The 23,803-nt window shown below is 35.0% G+C and overlaps 3 protein-coding genes and 2 pseudogenes across 3 annotated transcripts; 1 reads left to right on the top strand and 4 right to left on the bottom strand.

Annotated features, from left to right (window-relative positions):
- Positions 1-1,777: 1,777 nt before the first annotated feature.
- On the bottom strand, positions 1,778-3,604 carry LOC120160586 (annotated as a pseudogene).
- A 2,511-nt stretch (positions 3,605-6,115) lies between these two features.
- LOC120160759 (CASP-like protein F16) lies at positions 6,116-7,349 on the bottom strand. Its single transcript, XM_039171111.1, has 3 exons — positions 7,067-7,349; positions 6,560-6,677; positions 6,116-6,462 (listed from the first exon to the last, which is right to left on the bottom strand). The coding sequence occupies exons 1-3, from the start codon at positions 7,315-7,317 to the stop codon at positions 6,190-6,192; spliced, it is 642 nt and encodes a 213-aa protein (XP_039027042.1). The 5' UTR covers positions 7,318-7,349; the 3' UTR covers positions 6,116-6,189.
- A 1,320-nt stretch (positions 7,350-8,669) lies between these two features.
- Positions 8,670-9,592, bottom strand: LOC120160757 (ATP synthase subunit delta, chloroplastic-like). The gene has a single exon (XM_039171110.1). It carries the CDS (start codon positions 9,489-9,491, stop codon positions 8,769-8,771), a length of 723 nt encoding a protein of 240 aa, XP_039027041.1. The 5' UTR covers positions 9,492-9,592; the 3' UTR covers positions 8,670-8,768.
- A 5,598-nt stretch (positions 9,593-15,190) lies between these two features.
- On the bottom strand, positions 15,191-16,664 carry LOC120160247 (probable transcription factor At1g61730). The gene has a single exon (XM_039170659.1). The coding sequence runs from the start codon at positions 16,555-16,557 to the stop codon at positions 15,388-15,390; it is 1,170 nt and encodes a 389-aa protein (XP_039026590.1). The 5' UTR covers positions 16,558-16,664; the 3' UTR covers positions 15,191-15,387.
- A 2,121-nt stretch (positions 16,665-18,785) lies between these two features.
- On the top strand, positions 18,786-21,810 carry LOC120160144 (annotated as a pseudogene).
- Positions 21,811-23,803: the final 1,993 nt, after the last annotated feature.

The raw sequence follows: 23,803 nt of genomic DNA, 5'->3' as shown, positions 1-23,803 counted from the left end.
AAGACTTTCTAACATTAATTAAATATAATTAATATATAAATATATTTCATTAGTTAAGAGATTGGATTGGCGTTCATATGGGTGCAAAGGTTTCCCATGCATCACCAAGTTTTAACCTTTTAGCTACTATTCTTTTCCATCCAAAGGTTTCCACGGCGGGCAAGACACGACGTTGGTATAGCATGCATCTTACACTACATTTCCTTGGAACACGCATGGTGCATGGAGTCCAACTCTTCCTTCCCATTTTGGCAGCTGCTGCTTTATAGTTTTGACAAAGATTATATGAACCAATTAACGTCAAAGATCTCCGAGGAGTTACTGGACATGGAGAAGTAGAGATTTTCGCGTAACATATTGATAACTCAACTCATGCATATCTTCTTCTCTTTAATCTCAATGGCTAAATGATATTAGGAATTCAAATGGAAAATATCTTTCATCCCTTTACACACTTGGCATCAATCATGAATCGAGCGGTGATCGCTCATGGAATTTTTAAATTATTTTAAATTTTAAATATTTTTTTATAATTTATTTTCATCTTCATAAAATTTTATAAGTTTGACCCCCATAAAATATTATATGTCCGTATCTCTAACATAAAGTTTTAAGTTCTTCCCTATCTAACATCGTAGTTTTAATGATTTCATATCCCTAATTTCAGTTGTCTATATTGAGATAGATTTGATAAAATCATATATGTAAGTGTGAATGATTAGCCGCCTTTTATGAAAATCTTTGTGTGATCTTTCTAGATCACTTACCAGCATCCCGAAGTATACTGACTAATTTTATTGATATATCCAGAACTCCCTTTGTGAAGAAGTTAATTGTGTGTTATGAGTTTACTCTTATTTTAACAAGTTCCAAATTAGTTTACTTGTTAAGATAAGAATTGTTCATTTCACTAATACTTAAGTGACTAATTTCAATATCGCTCTTTTCTCTCATTCAAAATTCTTTATTTATTTGTATTAGTAAGGTATTGTAAGTAATGCAAATAGTGAGATTAATCTTAGGGGTGGATTACCCACATTTAGCGAGTGATTGGAGTGTGTAGTTGTCATTTGACAACTTTACTTCTCTACTACTCCTATAAAAGGGATAGTCCCTCTCCATTATTGACTCACACATTTGATGATTATTTTGTTCTTCTCGGGAAAAAAAATTGTTGAAAAGAACAACAATGGATTTTACTTTTCATTTCGGGTGTATGAATTTTGCTTATTATATCAATCTTGAAAGACAATGTTCATAATAGTGATAATACCAGTTCGGACGAAATTACTTTTAATAACGACATCAATCTCTACTAAATAAGTTTTAAAGTGGCAAGGAACAAGGTGTGTTTCATTACCTGCACTCTACAGGCCACTGGTGAAGAGCCTCATCGTCGCTGGGATTTAGCGGAAACACTGTTAGTCTTTCCATTCCAAAACTTTTTGACTTATGAGACGAATGGATTTGAAGTTTTCATCAAGACGATGTAATGGGCATGACAATGATTTTATCTTTGAAGAAATTTAGCAATCTAATTATTCAAGGAAGTTGCCACAATCCCATTTCTCACCAAATAAGCTAAGCCGAATGCCACAAGCATGATATGAATTTGATTAACAGTGTTTACAGAGATAAAGATGAAATCAGAATAATTTAAGATATTTTTAAAAGTATATATACATTTATATTTTAGATGAGGGCTTCTCTTTTAAGACATGCCTCCTTAAACCAGGAATATGAACATTCACAATGTAATCCTTCCAGTCTATGCTTTTCACATCACATCCAAATGATTTGAGAAATGTTGCAGTGAGTTAAAGAATATCATTTCTGATATTCGGATTGGTCGACCATTGGAATCGAAGAAGGGATGGGATTTGAACTGTTGGTAGATTAAGTAAAACAAATCCTCAAAAACTATAGGGTTTGAAGAAGAAGAACAAAGGTGGTAGAAACTCGTCTCTGCTTTCTTGGCCATTGAAACATGCTTAGCCGTTATTCCCAACATTGTATTAACAACTATGTCTGCTGGAATCTACTTCAACAAACTCTTTCATTAAGAAAACAATAAGCAAGGAGGAGAAGAAGAAAGGAAAACAGAAGAAATCACTTACAAAGTCAATGGAATTGTTGGGATTTAGCGGAAAACCAGTTAGCTTCCCTTTACCATAGTATATAATTATGGGATCGGCCATCCTTGAAAGAATAGTAAAAGATAGTTAATATAAACAGTAATAATGAATATACAGTAAGTGTTAATTAAATTATATGTACTTGATTCCTTCAATCCAACCAGGAAAAGGCTCCTTGTAAGTGCTTAAGATTCCACTGGGTCTTACTATTACTATGGGCACTGATGTTTTGCTTCTCATACTGTCAATCAACATCTCTCCCAGAGCCTTTGTAAACCCATAGCTATTCTACCACCCATATTTTTTTGCCCTGTTTTTTCGATACCTATAATTTGTTTTTCAAATTATTTTATATCAAAGAAGGCAGGCATCATCACCTTATCAACCCCAATTGTTTCATTTTTGGGGACATATCGTTGGGTTTGAGAAGTTTTTTGTAATCCGAAGCCAACCTCATTTCATTCTCCAACACGGCTGTTTCAGACAGAACACAGACTTGTCTTCCCATGCTATCTCTCGGACTAAAACATTCCTTTTCCTCCATGAATCTTCCTTCTCTTGAATATCTTTTAACAGAGTCTGCAATATCCCATAACGAAAAACGTTCCACTTTTAGATGTCAAAAGCACAAAAAAATATATATTTCTTTTCTTCATACTTGTTGATGTATGCACGAAGAGCTCGATATTTTTGCACTTGCTGGCAAAGTTCAATAGATTGCAAGGTCCCATTGCATTTACTTGAAGAGCAACATCATATCTGCAGAATCATTTTACTTGGTTATTACCAAAATTTATATCGTATCGAATCTTTCATGCCCTTTTTATGATCTAACCTTTGATCAAATGTTGCGTCACCTGCAATGTTGACGATGATTTGGACATCTTTAGCAATTTCAACAGCTAAATCTTCTTGTATCCCAAGAGTAGGAAGGCCAACATCTCCAACCACAGGAACTAATTTACTACACATAAATGCTTCGTAGTGTTTCCCATGTTTTTGCTTTACACACTTAAAAAGCTCTATATCCACAATCTAATTGAAAAAACCCAGATTAAACAAATGTTTCTCAAAATGGAAAAACTCTATAAAAATATTGTTGAATAAAGAACATACTTCCTTCCTCAATCTTTGTCGTGCATCTTCCATATCTTTTCCTCTGATCATAAGATAAATCTTACTCACATCCGGCATCGATCTCAGAATTTTCTCAACAAGGACTGCATTTCAAATACATCAAATGTTATACTCTTTAAGATTATATTAAAGAAAGAAAGAAGATTACGTACCTTTTGCGAGGAATCCAGTTGAACCAGTGATAAGAATAACCTTTCCTTTAAGAAAATTTTCAATTCCGATTCCATCTTTCTTCGGCTTAGGATGGATGAATCCTGCTTGAAGAGACCTTGGGTTGTTTTCATTGTCTTCAATATACAATGAAGTAGTGCTTTCTCTCTTGAGCATGGTTTTAATATGAAAAATAATGGTTAGGATACAAATTATACTACTATGTGATTACCTAACTGTTCTTGTTCGTCAATGGAACCAGGTGACGGTGTGTATTTGTAGAGATCATGACCTTTTAGTTTTACATGCATAATCTTTTATTATTAATATCTTAATAATTCATCTGTTTATCTTATATTTTATTCACGTAAATTATATACTCCATAATTATATATTTGATGTAAAAGACTATTTAACACTAATTAAATATTGTTTATATATAAATATATGCACAAACGAAGTGACCTCCATAGTAAAAGAATTTCGAACATCATAGATGTCAGGAGTGTGAGCGTTTAATATCGAGAGGTTGAGAGTTTACTTACCTCAAATTTATCAAAAATAAATAAATAAATATATTTAATTAGTTAAGAGATTGATTTGGCGTCGAAGACTTCACAAAAATTAAGGAAGAAGAAAAGAGATGATGGTAGCTTAAGATCGGAATGAAAGATTTGCCCCACTTTCCCGATAATTTTTTTAATTAAAAAATATTTAATTTAATAATCAAAATGGAACGATTTGTTGCTTTCACTATATAAAAAAACATATTTTTCACTATATATTTAATTAGAAATTAAAAAAATATAAATTTGCAAAAAGTAATGAGTTGAATAGGATGAGTTTATAGTGAATGACACACTGTTGTGCACCATTAATAATGTGGACTAATATGTATTACTAATATAAAAATATGATAAAATTCATAAATGGTCATTAAATTTATTTAAATGATTTAATTTGTCATTAGATTTTGAAAACTTATAAAATAAACTTAGACTTACTTACCTCAAATTTATCAAAAATAAATAAATAAATATATTTAATTAGTTAAGAGATTGATTTGGCGTCGAAGACTTCAACATGTGAAACAAAAAGTAAGGAAGAAGAAAAGAGAGAATGGTAGCTTAAGATCGGAATGAAAAGATTTGCCACTTTCCTGATAAAAAAAGTTTTTTTCTTAACATTAATGTTTTTAATTGAAAAATATTTAATTTAATAACCAAAATGGAACGATTTGTTGCTTTCACTATAAAAAAACCTATTTTTCACTATTTGAAAAATATAATGAGATGAATAGGAAGAGTCTAGAGTGAGTGTGCACCACTAATGATGTGGACTGATATGTATTACTAATATAATAATATAGTAAAATTCATAAATGGTCATTAAATTTATTTAAATGATTTAATTTGTCATTGAATTTTTAAAAGTTATAAAATAAACATTAGACTTCATATTTTATTTAAAAATAAGTAGCGATCATGCAATATTATTAATGGGTTGACATGACATACTAAATGAGTGAATCTTTGTGAGATATTGAGTTATGTTTCACTGATGTTGGAAAATAATTGAGATATATTGCTTTGCTTAAAATTCTTATTAGTTGCGTCTTTGCTTGATTGTACCTTAATTTCGACAATTGTTATGGTCTTAATTCATTTAGAAGTTTGAGGAATAAAGTGAGATTTAAGATGACAACTTGTAATTTTGATGTATTAATTGAGGAATGCTTGAGGACAAACATTGAATAAGTGAAGGGAAATTTGATAAGTGATTTATTTAGTTACTATGTTATCTTTAATTTGTTCATTGATTATTAGTTTATGTTGTTGATTTTGTCGTTTTAATTCATTTTTTGTGCAGGACATCAGATTCTGGATATTGCATTAAAAGGGCGAAGTTCTGCTGTTGTTTTTAATTTTGGAGTCAAGCCTGAATTAGTGGGTATGATGTGTTTGAGGTGGCATCCAGTTAGCAGCTTTCAGAAGGTCTAGTTAAGCACTTTTAGAAGGACGAACGATTCATCCACATTTTTGAAATTCGAATTAGGAATTATCTCTTATTTTAAGGATTTAATTTGAATATTTTTCTAGAATTATCTTTTATCATTTTTAGGGTTTTAGGAAGATATAAATAGTCTCTCAGGGTAAAACCCCAAAGCAAAGAACAAAAGTAAATCCAAAAAAAAATATAGCACTTTGCCCTTTCAGTGCGATTTCTAGAATCTGATGTCTTGTACAGAAAATGAATTAAAGCGGCCAAATTAACAATATAAAGTAATAATCAAGGAGCAAATTAAAGATAAAATAGTAACTAAATAAACCACTTATCAGGAACATAATAAAAATTATTTTAATTAAAATTAATAGTAAAATGAAATTTTAGTTACAATTAAAGGGTCAATGAGATATTTTCTGTTAATTTAGCAGGTCACATCATCTCTTTCATGTTGTAATAAAATTTAAAATCCTATTATATAACTTTTAAAAGTTTGGTGATTAAAATAATTATTTTGATATAGTTTAATATCTATTTATAAATTTTACCTTATAAAATCCTATTTTAGAATTTTCCGTTGAATAGATGAACAATTTAAACATGGTGCTTCTTTTGCTGCCGATAAGTATAAACCTTGAATATTAGTCTGCTTTTCATTTTTTGATAATCTTCCAAAACAAACAATTCCATGGCATAAACACACTATTTTTTTTATTACAAGCAGAACGTGAAACTAAGTCATCAGTAATAATAACATTATAAATCAACCATGGAAGACGGTAGTTTCAATTGTCTTGCTGGTGTAGTTCACCGGTGCATCAAACTTGGTGAAAAGCCTATAGGAAGAGACCAGTGACAGCGCCGCATAGCAAAGCACCGTGACAAATGTGATGATCACAGATGTTGTGGCTTTGTGACAAAAACCGGAAAATGATCCACAAGCAGCACTCCATGTGATGGCCGAATCCCCTTTGTTTGCCAAGTACAGCACCTCCGTTGAAACGGAAGCCGCAGCCAGGATTATGTACGTTAGCATCTGCAGGAACATCAAAACCAGATAAAAACATTCATTATGATGTTTTAGTTGATAAACGGTTGGTTTAATTATTCAGAAAGAAGTTGAATTAGATGACCTGATCGAGGAGGAAGAAAGTCCAAGCTCTAGGCATAGTGGAGGGACGAGGCATGGCTGCTATAATAGCTGAAAGAAGGGAATAGCCTGCACAAATTCCATTTGCATGCACCAGATACCTGAAAATGGTGAAACCCCGGTTAATTCTTTGATGCCAGTTATTAGTCTAATCGAATTTTTTAACATCAAATTGAATAAAAAAGATTTCATGTTTTTTAACTTGAGTCGAATTTTGTTCAACCTAATCTTAACCCTAAATTGGATAGTATATTTGGCCACTTATTGACTTTGTTTGACCTAATGGGTTTTTATTTAACCCTCTGGAGAAAGACTTGAGTTAAAGTTTAGAATCCCCTATTTCTGTTTAGAAAGACTCAAGTTGTTGGTGGTGCTAAGTGCAGTGGATGGTGTTAGCTAGTTACTTACCGGAGAATGATATGAATTTGTAAAGGGATTATGTATCTTAGCTTATCTTTATAGAGTGATGAAAAAAGATATAAAGAAGAACCTGAAAGCTCCAAGATCCGAGTAGGAAACCGAGCCAAACTCATTAGACTGAGAGTCCTTGAGCATTACAACGAGTGCAGCAACCCCTAGTGCCATGGGCACCAACCGCAGCATGGTCTCGGCAGTTCTCATGCTAGTGTTCGCTTCTTCTTCATTTCCATTTCTTGAAGACGGCCCCATTAAAGCCATTGGAGACCTTGTTGTAGCAGCAGTAGCAACAACACCATTACCCTTTTCACTACTCTTCTCCATTATTCTCTCTTTTTCTTCTTCTTCCTCCTTGTTCCGAAACTATATGTATAGTGCTGTGGATGAATACCCTTATTAATGGGGTTTAGGTAAGGTAGATGCTGCAATCAATGAATGGCACTCAAGGCATGCAGGCCACGCTTTCCTAAGTGCATTAACTAAAACAAGCCTTTCTCTCTCTCACATGGTTGGTGTTATGGCTTAGTTACCATCTTCCATGCTTCTCTTCCTTCTCCCATCAAATTTCCATTAATGCATAAGATTTCATGTTACCACCGGCTCTCCATTTCCATTTATCATGTGTCCAATTCAAGCATTCAATGACTTCTAAGTAACTTCTTTAATGTCCTTATCAATTGGAATCTATCTAGCTAATGGTCTCCATTCCAATATGGCATTGACCTCTCCTTTTTCTTCTAGTTCAGGACTCACTAGAACCATCACATAATGATTCATGGGCCAAAGGAAGCCCAACCCAGACCCATGACATGATTACGGTTACCCATTAGCTTACTCAATCATCCTTACTTATGTCTATTAGGTCGAGCGATACGTAGCTTGATAACTCTTTAAACAAAGTTCGAATTTGAATCTTATAGATGAAGTAAACAATATTAAAATAACTCTACTTCTTGTTTAAAAATTTGATTTGATTTGATTCTGAATATATTTGGTACCATGTGGCTACGAGCTAAGGTTCTTTAGACCAAAAATGGTAAAACATCCTCGACGTCATGATTTGTGTCGAGGATGCCTAACCAATGGTGATTTCACAATGTTTTCTCTCATCCTTACTCCATTGAAAGTTGCTCGGAATCTAAGATTCCATTTCAAAGAACTCATAAAACAATATTGTTGGCACTGCTTTCCAGATTAAGAGCTACGTTTTATGTAATGACAATACTAAACAGGTTCTTCACCATTACTCAATTTCACATGTTTAACTCTTTAACCATACATGCATTGCATTCCAACGGTGACTGAGTTCTGGTTCTTCAACATTATTTGATACAAATTTCTTTATTTATATCACACTGTAATGAGGATTTGTTAATGAGAACAAGTAGAGCACGGCGATTATAGACATTTATCTTTTCTGGTTTAGGTGGATAACCACAGTTAATGATTCAAAATCTTATGTCTTTATAAAGAGATAGAAGAAGAACAAGTGAAGCAAAAAGGTTTCAAATACTTTTTCACAGTCTTGATCAAGAAATTTCTAGCTTACGTACCTTCAAGTAGAAATCCATGGCTGACAATTGAAAAATTCTCCACAACTTACAGTTCAAAGTTTTCACCTTTAGCACCACTTAACCTCAAATCACTGTGAGTTCTCCTAGATCAGACAATCTTAGGCTTAGAGAAAGTTCATACATTTGACATTAAGAGTATGAATTTCAATTACAATAAGAACAAAAAAGTTCCAATCCGAATTTTCAAAAAGAATGCAAAGCTCATACAGCAAGTTGAATATCACCCACTTCAAGCTGAGCAGCAATCTCCTCCAATTGTTTCTTAACACTCATATCAATCAATTTTGACCCTGAACTCCCATACCTGATGGTAAACCCAGCTACCAAACTTGGGTCAATCTTAGTTTTAATCCTTACATTCTTAGCACCGGTTAGCTTCTGCACCTGTTTAGCAATTTGAGCCAAATGCTGAGACTCCAATGGCACCACCGAACTCACCACGGCCAACTCAGTATCCGTCAGCTTATTGTAAACCATCTCAAACTCCTTGGCGATTTCTTTGATGAGGTCAATCCTCTTGGCATCAACCAGGATGTTCAAGAAGTTGGCAGTGTGAGGCTGAAGCTCCGATGATTTGACGATTTCGTCCAAAACCTGACGCTTCTTGAGGATATCGACGGTGGGGTTAGTGAAAAAGTCGAGGACTTGAGTGTCGGAGAAGACTTTCTCGACTTTCTCGACGTCGGAGCTGGTGGTGTCGAGGGAGTTGTTTGACTTGGCTACGTCGGCTAAAGCGGTGGCATAGCTGGAAGCGGCTGTGGCGGACATTTTAGCGCCGCCATGGAGAGGGCGAGAGGTGGTGAGTTTGAGTGAAGGGAAAGTGGCTGAGAAGGAGAGGTTGAGGGAGGGAAGGGCTCTGGTGAGTTGGGAAGATGGGAGGAGCTTTGATTGAAGGGAGATTGAAGGTTGCTGAAGGGAAGCCATGGATGAAAGATTGAAACTTTGGGATGAGATTTGATTGAGAATTGAGATGGTGAGGAAAAGGGAGGATCTTGATTTGTGGGGGTTGGTTATCTTGAATTCGAGGAGGAGGGCCACTTATTGGATTGTGGAAGATAAAATGTTGACTCCCACAAACATACTTGGACTTGGAGAGCCACTTGGTTTGTATTTTAAATAAAATTATTTCCAAATTCTATTATATTGGGCTTATATGATCCATATAGGACCCAATTTTGGGCTTAAGCATCACAAAGAGCCTACTAAGCGTCTAAGCCTCCAAAAAAAAGCATGAGGTGCACAATGCAAATAGTATGCAGATCAAATGGTTGTGTCTGATTAGCTCTTGTTGTTAGTAAATTTATAGTTCTCGTCCAATTAAGTAATATTTTGTCTCAGAATGAGATGTGAGGGTCAATGTGCTTCACGAAAATATGGACCAAAATAAAAGTTTGTTCAAACGATAGAGGCTAATTTTATCATTGCATAATGATTAAAATACTTCCCGACATTTACACAAATGATCACTTTTTTTTAGAGTATTTTACCTTCAACATTTCAATTTTTTGTTAAAACATACTCTATTGAATGAAAATTGTTAATTGACTAACGACCAACTCATATTATTGACCAAACATTTACACATGTCCAATTGATGATGTGTAATATGTAATGTGCCACATCACCAAAATGATGACGTAGCACGTGTCATTAGTAATTAGACACAGAAAAATTATGTAAGCAATATAGATTGATTGTTAATCAACTAATGGTTTCTGTCTAATATTTTGATAAGAAATTGAAATTTTAAAGAATAAAATGTTAAAAAAATAATAAGATATAAAGTGAACATTTCTTGCAAATATTAAGAGTAATTTTATCATTATAGACTTTATCATTATACCTAATTGATTGTGATGTATACTTATAGTAACTATTTCCATAATAAAAGATTCTAAAATAAACACACCAAATCAAGCTACATTAATACCATTGTTAATAAGAATTTGATCAGACAAAACGATAGAGCGTGGAAAGTGTAAGATCAATGAGCTATGTTTGTAGCAACCAATCAGAAGTTAAACAACAAAAGATTTTGTCCTACGTAACATTTACTGCAACAGCCAACATGCATGGAAAATAAACTCCATGATGTGCATTCAAAGGGCCGCAATGGTGAAAACAATTTGAAATAAGAAAAAAGGGTACAAAACAGCCAACGTTTTGATTGACAATTCCAACACACCCACTACCCCCTCTTTTGTCCTCCCAAATGACGTGTTGATGCAGTCATAGTTCTCGACCACAGTGTTTTTGGTCCCTCTGTCTATTGGCTCATTATCACACACACCTTTGGATGGTTGCTAAATTGCCCAGACTCAAAACCGTTCAGTCCTTGCAGTTGAATATTGCAGTCATCTCTGCCAATGAAATTCATTTCTGTACATTACAGGACAATGCCTTTGCACTTAGTGGACTCAACCTAAGGTGCCCTCTTTTAAGAATTGATGTAAAATCTTATATTAAGGGGATGAATTTTTTAAATTTTAAGAATTGACAAATTTATAAAGTTTTATAGAGACGAAATCATATTTTCCTTTGAAAATATAAATAAAATATCTAAGGTATATATTAATTTAAAATTTTCATAAGGACGACTATCCCCACTCTTCCTCCTTTGATCCATCCTTACCCTTTTCCAATCCTTTTTTATATAATGAGTAGTCTTGTATGTGAAAATTTATTTAATTTCTCCCGTCAAAAATGGCCTTTGGGGATACCTTGGGTCATCAATAAGAGAACTTCATGACCTCTTCTATTTTACTTTTTCAAGGGGATAATTTTATTTTTGAATTTTTATTTTTAATTATTTTAACAATATGATATTATGAAAGTGTGTCGCATAACTTACTCTTATAACATCATGTCATTGAAAGGACCCAAAATAAGAAGGGTCATCCACTTCAAAGAATGTGAACAAAAAACTTTGTAAGGATCAAAAGAATATTTCACTCTTTTTGCAACATGCCATAGAATTTTCAAGCAAAATTCTAAGTTAGGGATGGGTATTTGATCTGAATTCAATGGATTTCGGTTCGAATCGAGGACCATTTTCTTTTTGAAAATTCGAGTTCAGGTTGGATGGTCTTTTTGAAGGGTAAGATTGAGTTGAGTTCGAGTTTAGGATAAAAATACTCAACCCAAAAATAATGGTATAATTTACCTTTATATATTTAGAGATAATTAATTTAATATTTATCTCTATGTATTTTTTTTCAATTATGTTTTCTATTTTACTTAATAAAAATAAAAAATGTATAATATATATATATATATATGTGTGTGTGTGTGTTGTGCTGGTTTTTTACGCTAAAGTTTGGATTGGATTTCAAGTCGAATGCGATTTTTCTGAACTCATATCGAAAGACAGGTGAAGGGTGTTATACTCGTATCAGGTTTGGATGAGACAAAAATTCAATCTAATTTGCATCCATAATCTAAGCAATGCTTGCAATAAATGTGTGGAGAAAGAATTATAAATGTAGAATATAAATAATAAAACAAATATAAAAAATCATGGTTATAAATAGGGTAAATTACATATTTAGTCACAATTATATTTTTTTAAATCATACCTAAACTGGTGTTTTTGTTCTGTTTTGATCGCTCATCGTTAAAAAATTAATAGTGACGTTGACATGTAACCATAAGTTAATGTCACATGATTACAAATATTATGATTCGGATTTGAAATGTAGGAAATCTCGTGATGTTTTTGTGTGACAGAAGCCCTTTCGTCGAAGGAAAGACGGTCCCTTCCCCATGGCCAAAACAATCTTTTGCGATATCTTTTATAATTAATAGTTCAATTGTCAATTTTGTATTGCCAATAGACATGCCGTTTAAAGGCATTGCTTGGATTGCACGAGGAATTACGAATGCCACGCTTCCATCATCTCAATTCTTCCTGTATAAATTCAATGCCTCTAGTGCTTGTGGACTCCATGAATTATTCTTTCTTTTCTCAACCCTTATCTTCACATTTTATGACCTTATACGAGCCTTCCTCTACATGTTCATTTCCCATACCTTTCTCTCCCACTCTCATCCATCGTCAATCCATTTACCTGCTGGTATTTTCACCTGTCAGATGGTAGAAACAACAATGGGGAAGTTCCGAAACCTCGAACGGTTCACAAATGAAGTTGCTCCACCTCGATTCATCTCCGTTCCCAAGCGTCCGCTGATGAAAACGTTGGACACCATAGCAGATGAAGAAAAAGATTTTGGTGACGACGCAGTTGTTAAAGGACCACGGACGTGTTCATCGCCAATGTGTGGTAAAGAGAAAGTTTGTCTTTCGAGGCAACTCGAAAGCTCGATGCTATTGTTCCTCGTGCAAATGGCTAAGACAAATTGAAACTGAACAGCTTGGTTACTAAAAATGGTTGCTTGAGGGGGTTTAATAATGGTTTAATTTAATGACATGAATAAGTAGATGTTTTTGCCTTGTTTACATTGTTTTCCATCTGTTTTTTTTTTTTTAATTTTCCTGGAAATTTTCTTGACTGCAGATGAGGTTAATGTTGAGTTTCATGAGTTGATACCAGCAATAAAGATTCCAGTTCTTTTACTTCTCTTCATTTTACATACTGAGAGATGATCAAATATAAACTCATTTCCTATGGTTCAAATATCACTACACTCCTCTACAAAAAACACAAACAGCCACCAGAAAAGCAAACTAAAATATTCACCTTGAAAAGCCCCAACTTGATATGATGATGTTCAATAAGCATCACAAGGAGACAACCAAGACATTTCAGATTGCATCATAAGATTTGGCCAGGCATTAGCTAAATGGTTCAAGTTTTAAAATCAAAGGGAGATAAATATTGCATATATAGATACAATGTAATATGCCAGAGCATATGACAAAACAAATGCAAGTATAAACTACAATAAAATAAAATCGAAACCATAGCAAATGCAACTATCATCAGACACATTCATATAGCTAAGAGAACCTTTTATGTTGTAGCATTTATTTTTAGAAGCCATATTGATAATCAGAGGGATCAACTATTATCAAGGTCCCGGCACGCATGGTTATCAAGGGCTCAAGGCGTATCGAGGCGTAAAGTGTCCTAGAGCCTTGAGGCGCGAAGCGCATGAAAGGCACGGAATTCACAAAGGCGAGGCGCATGATATCCAAAAAATTATAATACATGTATATATTAATGCAATCAAACTCAAATCATAGATACCCAATATTAGGCTTAAATAGAGTTCATTCTCAAACTCAAATACCAACCTAACGTCATAAAAGCTATCAACAAGCATAATCAAGTATTAAATTTAACAAAAGCATCCAACATGCATAAACAAAACATCAAATAAAGTCAGTGATAATCATCATCAAACATGACACATGTCACTCACGTTTTTATTAACAGTAGAAACCTGAAAGTGTAACGGAAGAAACATTATACACTTATTTTTAATAAAAAAATTTAAACATCAAAAATTAATTTTAAATATGATTTAGACATTTAATTTTATATTAATCATTATTTAGAAAAGGTAAAATATAGAAATGTTGTTAGACGTAAATATTTAATTACGATTAAATTAATATAAACAAATATCTACATCAACCGGTCACAAAACGTTCTACGTCATGACTTTATCCATTCCCCACAAGTACCCGCGACAACTAAAGATTTTTCTTCCCGCCAATCAAAATACGACACGTTACCATAGCTTTTGTGTTTAAAATTACTCACTAGTCACTTTCTCCTTTTCTTCACATTCTTATTCGTACGAAGACAAACCACCGTTCAAAATCCCCCTCACCGACCTTTTTGTTCTTTGTAGAAAATGAATCCAAATAAGACAGCTGAGGATGAACAACACCTATCCATCGCTGTCGTGAACCGCCGTATCCAGTGTCTGTCCCTTCACCTGACCCCACTTCTACCGCTCCAACCTTCACACCAACTCAACATGCTAACATACGCCAAGTCGACCAATAAACTCGAGGTTGACGAAGCCTCCCTGAAGAGCTACATGAGAGGGAAAAACAGGGAAACACAAGAGAAAATCATCGAGTTCTTTGAGTCGAGGCCCGATTTGCAAACCCCGATGGGGATTCCGATGAAGGAACACAAGGTTTTAAGCCCACATCGCGCCTCGACTGAGCCTCGCGCCTTGCTGTGCCTCACTGAGCCTAGGTGCGCCTAGGCTACGTGCCTCGCTTCAGTGTTGAAAAAGCCCCGTTCAGTGAGCCTCTGCGCCTCAGGCGCGCCTTAGGCGTGCTTTTTACAACTATGCTGGCACGAATGAAAAAACTAGACGAGACCGTGCTTAAAAAAGAAGACACAATAATGGCTATAAGGAGCATGGCATGATACATTCACAGCGGAAGAATTTAATCAAAGAGCCTGCGAATGCCGGATCAAAAGGAAAATATGGCAGTCTCATGAAAGGATCAGTTCACACAAGTAAACAAAGAAAAGGGAATAAAAGAATTGCACGACGATAGTCAAGCATCAAAAGCCACCATCCTGAAACACGCTACATTATAAACATTGTTCTTCAAGAAAACCATAAAATATGATGGAATAAAAATCATGAGACAAATTCACATCAAAGAAAATAGGATAAAAAAGATTAAGCAAATTCAAACATAACAAAATATGCTTAAGTGCGTATGCTATTAGGCATATAAGCACCCGAAAAACATAGAAACAGATTCATATGAGAAGCGCTACAGATACCCCACAATTGGCTACTCAAATCAAGCTTATCTAATAAGCACAATAAGTTAGCTTTCTTCAAAATGCACATAAAAATATCAATCACTTATTATACTAGCGCTCTATTTGTCTTCGGACTTGTAAAATTCCAGAATCAACTTGGCATGCTCCTTGACCAATTCACTTCGCTCAATGAACAGCTCCAATTCGGCAATTTGCAATTTCCTCCATCTAGCCTCCAAAGTTGCCTTACTTTCGCTGTCTACCATATCTAACCCGTGCTTTAGAACTTCCTCTTCTAAGCCAGACACACCGAACCTCTTATCAAACAAACTAATAACCGAACTCTTAGGCACCTTATCGACCTCCATTGGCACCCCAATATCTACTTTCTTATCAGGTGAATAATGCAACTCTGCTTTCAATGCAACCACTGCCTTGTTATTTGCCTTGGCTTTCCCATTGGATTTAGCAGCTGAAGACTCAACTTTTCCACTAATCCCCTCTTTTCCCCATATCTTTTTCGACAGTTCAAATGCATTCTGTTCATGGGCTTTAGAGAAAGTTCGATCCTCACCCTTTTTACCTTTCCCGGCATTGTTCTCAAACTTTTTCTTTAACCTTCTAATCTTATCCATCAACTGTGCTTTCGTAACATCAGTATGAATCGATTTCTTAACAAAATCATAAAACGCATTCATATCAGCACAAGGATCAGCCTCTTTTTTAGCAGAGTAATCCAACATACCTTTCAACAGAGCAATCTCATCGTCTTCACTGAATAACCGCTGGAAAAGCTGCTTCTTCGCATCTTCACCAGTTTTTTTCACCTCTTCAACAGAAGGAGTAATGGTATTCCCTTCTTCAACGGTTTTCTTCTTGGGTCGTTTCGCTTCCTTGGCATCTAGCTCCGTCTCGCCAAGCCTCTTCGATGAACAAGGCCTAACGGGAGAAGCCAAGGGTTTGTTGGATCTGGGTTTCTTCGCGTTCATGTCTTCCATGGGTTTCGTCGCAAGAGGCCTGACATTCGGCGTAAGCGTGTCGGATTCGGATTCGGATTCCGACTCAGTACCGGATTCCTCAGATTCTAAGACGGCTGTCGCGGGCTCAGGCTTCCCGGAAGGTGGGCTCTTTTGGATCAATGGAGTAGACTGGGTTTGGGGTTCTTCATCCTCTTCTTCTTCCTCGGCTGAAGATCCCACTTCTTCGTCCTCGGAGGTAGTCTCCTCAGCTTCCTCAGAAGAGTAAGCGGCAGGTGGGACTTCAATGGGGTTTGAACGCTTCGGTGCCATCGATTTTCAATAGGGAGAAAGAGGGAGAGAAAGGCTGATTAGGGTTTCGGTTTGATGGTTTTATAGGGAATAGATGCGTGGAAAGTTGAATCGAACGCACAAAAGAAAATAGATATCCAATCGGAGTATCCGAGTCCAACTCACCTCCGATTTTGATTTCCTATATTAACTTTGTGTTAAATCTTTAAATAATCTCCAAGGTACCTCTTTTCGGTTTCTTATTATTATAAGGAATAATTACACCGTTCCTCGTTGAATAATAATCTCTCTCCTATTTTCCTTACATAATTTTTAATTTTTTTAATTTACTAATTGAACTTTATAAATTGAATCATTTTGTTAACTCTCCTCTTATCTCTCTAACGTCACTGACAAAAAGACTAAGGATGTCACTGTCGACCACCGCAGATGGTAATCGTTCGGTCTCAAATTTCATGGGTCACTTCACCTCAATACCGTGAGTCTGAATCCAACATCCATTTTGCCGTAACTTGCTCTGAAGTCCACAATTTTGAGATTGAAAGTGAGGAAGCCGAAACGTTTCAATCCAGATTCACATAGTTTGTGATATTTTTCGATGAATTAACCACCAGATTCAAACTCAGCGGGTCAATATGAATCGACCCATGAAATTTGGGATCGAACGACCACCATCAACGATGGTAGCTGGTGGACAGAATGAAAATAGCATGGTGGCCGATGACATTTCTTGTACCATGCCATAACACCGTTAAATAGATAATGGCAGAGTGAGCAAAATGATTAAATTTATAAAGTTCAGTGAGTAAATTAAAAAAATTGAAAGTTGGATGAGAAAAATATGAGAGAGTATAGTTTAGTGAGAAATAGTGTAATTTACCCTTATTATAAAAAATTATAAATTAATTTTTCATTCTTTTTCAAAATTAATAATAAATTAATTTATTTCTATAAGAAATTTAGATAACCTCTAAAAAATTATAAATTAATTATTCACTTTTAAATAAGAAAATGTATTCTTTTCTTTATACTAATCAGCTTTTAACTTCAAAATTTTATTTTCTTTCAAAGGGTAAACTATGTGAATATACCCCTATTTTTCGGTCTGACCGAAATTGGTCACCAATTTAAAAAATAAGGAAAAATGATCTCTAACGTTATGGATCCATTCGATTTTAGTCCACCAACTGTTAACTCCCGTTCGATTTTACTCCCTCGGCTATGTTAGAGACCAAAACAAAAGGGATTTAAACAAAAGAGGTTAACAAAAATTAATAACAGAGAGACTTATACCGGACGGACCGATAATGTGAGGGTCATTTACCCTTAATTTTTAAATAGGAGACCATAGTTGGTCAGACCCTAAACAAAAGGAATTATTCGCATAGTTAACTCTTTTTCAAATTATAATGATCATCGTTTAAATCATCAACTTTATTTATTGTGATTAAATTTATTATATTGTCAATTTTATTTATTGTCACATCATGTTTCTTAAATTCTTAATAGATTAGTTTGTTTTTAAAAAAAATTGGATGAGCAATTTATAATTTTTTATAATTGAGAAACAAAAAAAAAGTGCCCTATAGTAAGGGAATTATTTTCATATTTTACCCGTTAGCTTTTTTCAGAATGGGCTTTAGATGTTGGGCGGATCTTTGCTATTGTTGGGCTTTTAGCATTTTGCTAGCGGTCCATTATATATTTTCATGCACTTTTAGGCTGTTGGGCTTTACTTTTTGGTCTATTGCTTCCTGTCCTTGTAATATTTGTATTTTTTATATTTATCCATCCTTTCTTTCGAGTCCATTTGATAACACCATAAAAGATGTTTTATTTAATCGAATTACGTGACGATAAATCATTAACAAGTTGATTTAGTGCGGTGAGACATTTAATCTTTTAAGTAAGGTTAAGAGTTCAGATTTTAGCATTTTTAAATTGAATAAACCGGATTAAAAGGATCGCCTCCCTTTTATTTATTTATTTTTGGATGAGAAATGATAATATAGAGAAAGAAACACTGTGAAACACCCAAAGGACAAGTGGATGAGAGTTCCCCAATACTCTTTAACAAGGATTTGGTCTCAATTTCTCACCTCCAAATGCTCATCCACTTGTAGTTTTCCCTCTTTCAAATATATATATATATATATATATATATATATATATATATATATATAATATTCTTACATGTCTTATTTAATATAGAAAACCGTTTTTATATATCCTTTTCCATTGCCAATCATTTCCTTTCTCTAACGTTAAATAAGCTGAGTTTTATCTATAACTGGTTTAGTTCTCTCCATGCACTCTACTGCATAGTCTTGGAACCTAAGGGTATGCTTTTCTCTACTTTATTTCATTGGTTTTCTCTTTACTCCCATGTTTATGTGCTACTATGTTACCTAAATATGAAGTATTTGATCCGGTTTTCGATATGTTATTATTTCAAATCTATTTCGAGTATTGAGTGTGTGTCTATATTCGAATATGAATTGCATATGAATATTTTAGAGAAACGAAAAAATCATGTAACATAAATGTTTTATCCTCAACACTTTTCTCAGTTTACTATGTAGTATGTAGTTTATGTCTATGTGTTTTCAATCTGTTTTTGTAACATAGATAGGTCTAATTCTAGCATTTGATTGTAAAATTGTCCTAATGAGTAAACCTTTAGTCTCGTTTACATTCTTTTTGTCCTTGATGCTAACCGGTAAAATGTTTTCCGGCCAGAAAAAAGATTGAATGCTTCACCGCGAAGATGGAGATAACGAATGTGAGCGAGTATGAAGCAATCGCAAAGCAAAAGTTACCAAAAATGGTATATGACTACTATGCATCTGGTGCAGAGGACCAGTGGACATCGCAGGAGAATAAAAATGCATTCTCGAGGATCCTGTGAGCATTTTTCTTCAACCTGTCATTGCCAAAAAGCTTAGACCTTAAGTTGTTGACATTCTTAGTTCATTGTTCATATAATGCATAGGTTCCGTCCTCGCATTCTTATCGATGTAAGCTAGATCGACATGACTACAACTGTTCTGTGATTCAAGATATCAATTCCCATCATGCTTGCCCCAACAGCCATGCAGAAAATGGCTCATCCTGAAGGTATGAAACTATTCTTTTAAAAGTTTTTTCCTCTTTCATGATAGATCCTATGGCATTTACCGGAAGCGGTGTAATCGGATCAGTGCTGCTGCAACCGATCCATTTTATTTGTCCATCATTAGTACTAAACTTGTTTGCAGACATAATTTGGAACGAAGCTTTGTAGTTTCATGGAAGTTAATTTGATTGACAGTCTCTAATGGTGAGATCCTTCAATCTGTGATAGGGGAGTGTGCAACAGCTAGGGCTGCATCAGCTGCTGGAACAATCATGGTTTGATTTCTCATTCCGGACTTTCGATATGAACTTTTATCCTTAGCTAATCCAATACCAACACTTTTTGTGAAAAAGAAGGAAAATACATTTATTTTACTGCAGTTTTGTTGCTATGGCTAGTTATGAACTTGCAGTCTAGAATAACCATCTTTGTTTCTTAGTACCTTAAATAGAATCTCTTCATTTACATGATATGTTCATGTTTCATGTGTTCTTCATGATCGAACCAGATTATCCAATCTAACTCACTCGTTAATTGCTTGCTGATCATTTCAGACATTATCCTCATGGGCTAGTTCTAGTGTCGAGGAGGTTGCTTCGACCGGACCCGGCATTCGGTTTTTCCAACTCTATGTAAGTTTAGAACATGATACTTTGCTGTTGTATGTTTTAAGACCAATTTGACACATTTTCATATGACTGGTCTCCAATGTCAAGGTATACAAGGACAGGAATGTGGTTGCGCAGCTCGTGAGAAGAGCCGAAAGGGCCGGCTTCAAGGCAATTGCTCTTACAGTTGATACTCCAAGGCTCGGTCGCAGGGAAACCGATATCAAGAACAGGTCGTATTAACACTCGGAGTATTCGGAGCCCTCAAAAGCATTCTTCGTAATATTTTTAATCTGTATATATTCAAGTTACACACACACAGTTTTCTGTTTCAATATTTCCTTGCAGATTCACTTTACCACCATTTTTGACATTGAAGAACTTTGAAGGCCTGGACCTTGGCAAGATGGATAAAGTGAGTGGTCCTTTTAACTCTACAGTTAATCAATCTACTAATGAGATGAGCTTTTGTTTCCTCTGATGCTTAGTTTGCTATTTTGAGCCATACAGGCTGATGACTTGGGATTTCTTCGTATGTTGCCGGACAAATTGATCGCACCCTTAGCTGGAAGGTATGTGTATGCATGAGTCGATACGGAAATTTTTCCCGGTTATCTTCGAGTCTATATGCTATAGTTGTTGGTAGTCGTGTTCGAAGATTCTTTAAATTAAAATGGCATTAAGTGAACTCTTTTGTCTATGCAGAGGATGTGACATGGATTAAGACAATCACCAAATTGCCAATTCTTGTGAAGGGAGTGCTTACTGCAGAAGATAGTAAGAAGAAAAACCTCAAATTCCTCTCTGCTCCACAGGCCATTCCGATAACATATACCGATTTTCGAACTATACATATGCTTCTCTTGCAGCAAGGATAGCAGTAGAAGCTGGAGCAGCCAGGATAATCGTCTCCAGCCATGGAGCTCGCCAGCTCGATTACGTTCCTGCCACTATCATGGCCCTGGAAGAGGTAAGCCAACGGTGTCAGACTTAATTTCGCCATGGGACAACAATGTCAAAAACTTCATGTTTCACAAACTATCAGGTTTTCAAAGCTGCACAAGGCCGGGTGCCAGTCTTCTTGGATGGCGGTGTTCGACGTGGAACCAATGTTTTCAAAGCTTTGGCATTGGGAGCCTCTGGTATATTTGTAAGTATGCAACATTACAATTGCCTCATGGACAGGCATATTGCAGCTGAAACACAAAGTTGCAATAGTTGAAAGTCTACATGCTACTCATGTTATGACAAATCGCCAACGGTGTTCAAATTTCAGATTGGCCGGCCAGTTGTGTTCTCATTGGCTGCTGAAGGAGAAGCTGGTGTGAGGAAAGTAATTCCGATGCTACGCAAGGAGTTCGAACTAACCATGGCCCTTAGCGGTTGTCGTTCGCTCAAAGAAATCACTCGTGAGCACATCACGACCGACTGGGATGCTCCTCGTCCGGTTCCGAGACTATAGACGGCTAGATGCAATACATCACGGGCCTGAAACTTTAGCCTGCCAAACCGCACAACGATCTTAGTCGGGGCTCAAGAGAATTAGCATTTGCATTGCACCTATGTCATATGTTACTGTCTTTTTCTTTGGAAACATTTATGTCATATTCATCATCTTTACTTCGTGTATTTTTAAATGAATCAAACCTACAAATTAAAATTTAATCAATTGTCAAAGCACACATATACGTATTCCAAGAATATAATATCAATTATTGTTAAAAAAATCGATCGACTATCCTACGGACGATACTGCAAAAAACCGAAAGATCTCGAATCAAATAAAAAGCCGAATGCCTCTAAAAGTATTTCACTAATTTGAGATCACTAATCAAACACATTTCATCAAAGGCACCCACTTAATAGAAAAGCATAAACTTGTCTTCATCAACCATTGAAGTCTGCATTTAAGCCTTCCTCTTAGCTTAGTTGCTTCGCGTTCGGGTAGGCGGCGGTTTCCGATCGATTTGTCGATTTCTCGTTTCCATTTGCTAGCAATTTCCTTCACCTATTCCTCACGTTGGATCGCTTTACCCTTCAAACATCATTTTCATTCATTAAATGCCAAAAGCATATAAGAATTTGTTCTCATTCATTTTGTGTACAAAATTAAACATTTACTAATGCAGCCAACCATGTGGGTGAGCCTTGCATGATGCAAGCAACATTGCAATAATTTTACTTAAAAAAAATTCTTAAAGACCGAATAAATTTGAGTCAATCAAGAGATCACACATTATGAATTATGTGTCATATATCTGAAATCCTTTGAAGCATCCAGAACTTTACATCCATTGAGCAACCACGATCCCTTGATATAATCACAAATAGGTTTACGTCATCTGTCAAATCTGTTATCTAACAATCGTATCCATTGACTATGTTAACCTATAGATACACATCATAACCCTTGACTTGACACTAACACTAATGATCACTATAAAACCCTCTCCGCTTCGCTAGATTAAAAAGGGGCTTTTGAATCTTCTTCTTGAGGGTGCCACTTCCTATAATAATCCTTCTTTAAATCACCATAAAATTACTGACTATAGTTTTTCGAAAGGAGTAAACCGTTAACGACCAATATAATTATTTTATTTCATCAATAATATGAAAAGGGCTCTGAAAATTTCTTTTTATGTCATTGCATGTCAACATTGATTTTAAGGGAGAGGGGACCAATTATTTGTACATTAAGTGGACAAATGATACCAAAAATTTGTCTCTTTATATTAGGCTGTATTGTACGCATGCTCCAGCCTACAAGAAAGAAATAGAAACTGATTTGAAAGTCTTAGGACCATTAACATTAAAGCATATTATATATATTAGGATATACCCTCCCTTAAAAGGCATTCTTTACATTGCCTTATTCCTCATCACTTGCTTTCACCTGAAATATTATCTCTTTCATTTTCCTTCGGCTCCTTCCCTGGTCCATTGTAAATTAATTGATGCCTTTGTTTTTTTAGTATAAAAGATGTAATATCACCATACCTAAAATGTCGTGATCCGGAGATCGAAAACGAATTATATATTACGTGGATCGACTTTAGTTCGAATCGAAGAGGTTTCCGATCAGCCAGGCAAACTTCTGGATAAGGATTCAACCGATGACAATGGCAGCTGAAGTTAACAGTTCATTTGCATCTTTTTATTGGCCACAACATATATATGTCATGATACAAAGAGAATTACTGTCCATATTCTAATGTATAATTGAAACAAAAAGAATAGGTAAAAATGATTAAGGGGATATTTTAGCAGCAGAAATTAGACAATTTAATTGGTATAAAGTGATTAATTTTGTAATTGAGGTTTACAGAAATGTTGGCTGGTACGCTATCTATAATTCCATATCAATATCAAGTCGATTTCAACTTCGTTCCCACCTTTGAATTGATGATCATCTTTCACTTGTACACTTTCATTTATTTTATTTAGGCATAATACTGAAATTATCCCCAACGTTTATCAAAATTATCATTTTAGCATTTTGATCCCCCAACGTTTCATTTTAAGGCAAAAAGATCCCTCCATGGAT

Source organism: Hibiscus syriacus, unplaced genomic scaffold (genome assembly GCF_006381635.1).
Source record: "Hibiscus syriacus cultivar Baekdansim isolate YM2019G1 unplaced genomic scaffold, ASM638163v2 tig00111392_pilon, whole genome shotgun sequence".
NCBI classification, from domain to species: Eukaryota; Viridiplantae; Streptophyta; class Magnoliopsida; order Malvales; family Malvaceae; genus Hibiscus; species Hibiscus syriacus.
The sequence above is the reverse complement of the archived record's forward strand: the minus strand, read 5'-3'. Positions and strand labels throughout refer to the sequence as shown.

Coding starts and splice junctions, on each gene's coding strand:
- LOC120160759 (XM_039171111.1), bottom strand. CDS start 7,317: ATGGAGAAGAGTAGTGAAAAGGGTAATGGTGTTGTTGCTACTGCTGCT. Junction 6,678..7,066: donor TCGGATCTTGGAGCTTTCAG/GTTCTTCTTTAT, acceptor CACCATTTTCAG/GTATCTGGTGCATGCAAATG. Junction 6,463..6,559: donor CTTTCTTCCTCCTCGATCAG/GTCATCTAATTC, acceptor ATGTTCCTGCAG/ATGCTAACGTACATAATCCT.
- LOC120160757 (XM_039171110.1), bottom strand. CDS start 9,491: ATGGCTTCCCTTCAGCAACCTTCAATCTCCCTTCAATCAAAGCTCCTC.
- LOC120160247 (XM_039170659.1), bottom strand. CDS start 16,557: ATGGCACCGAAGCGTTCAAACCCCATTGAAGTCCCACCTGCCGCTTAC.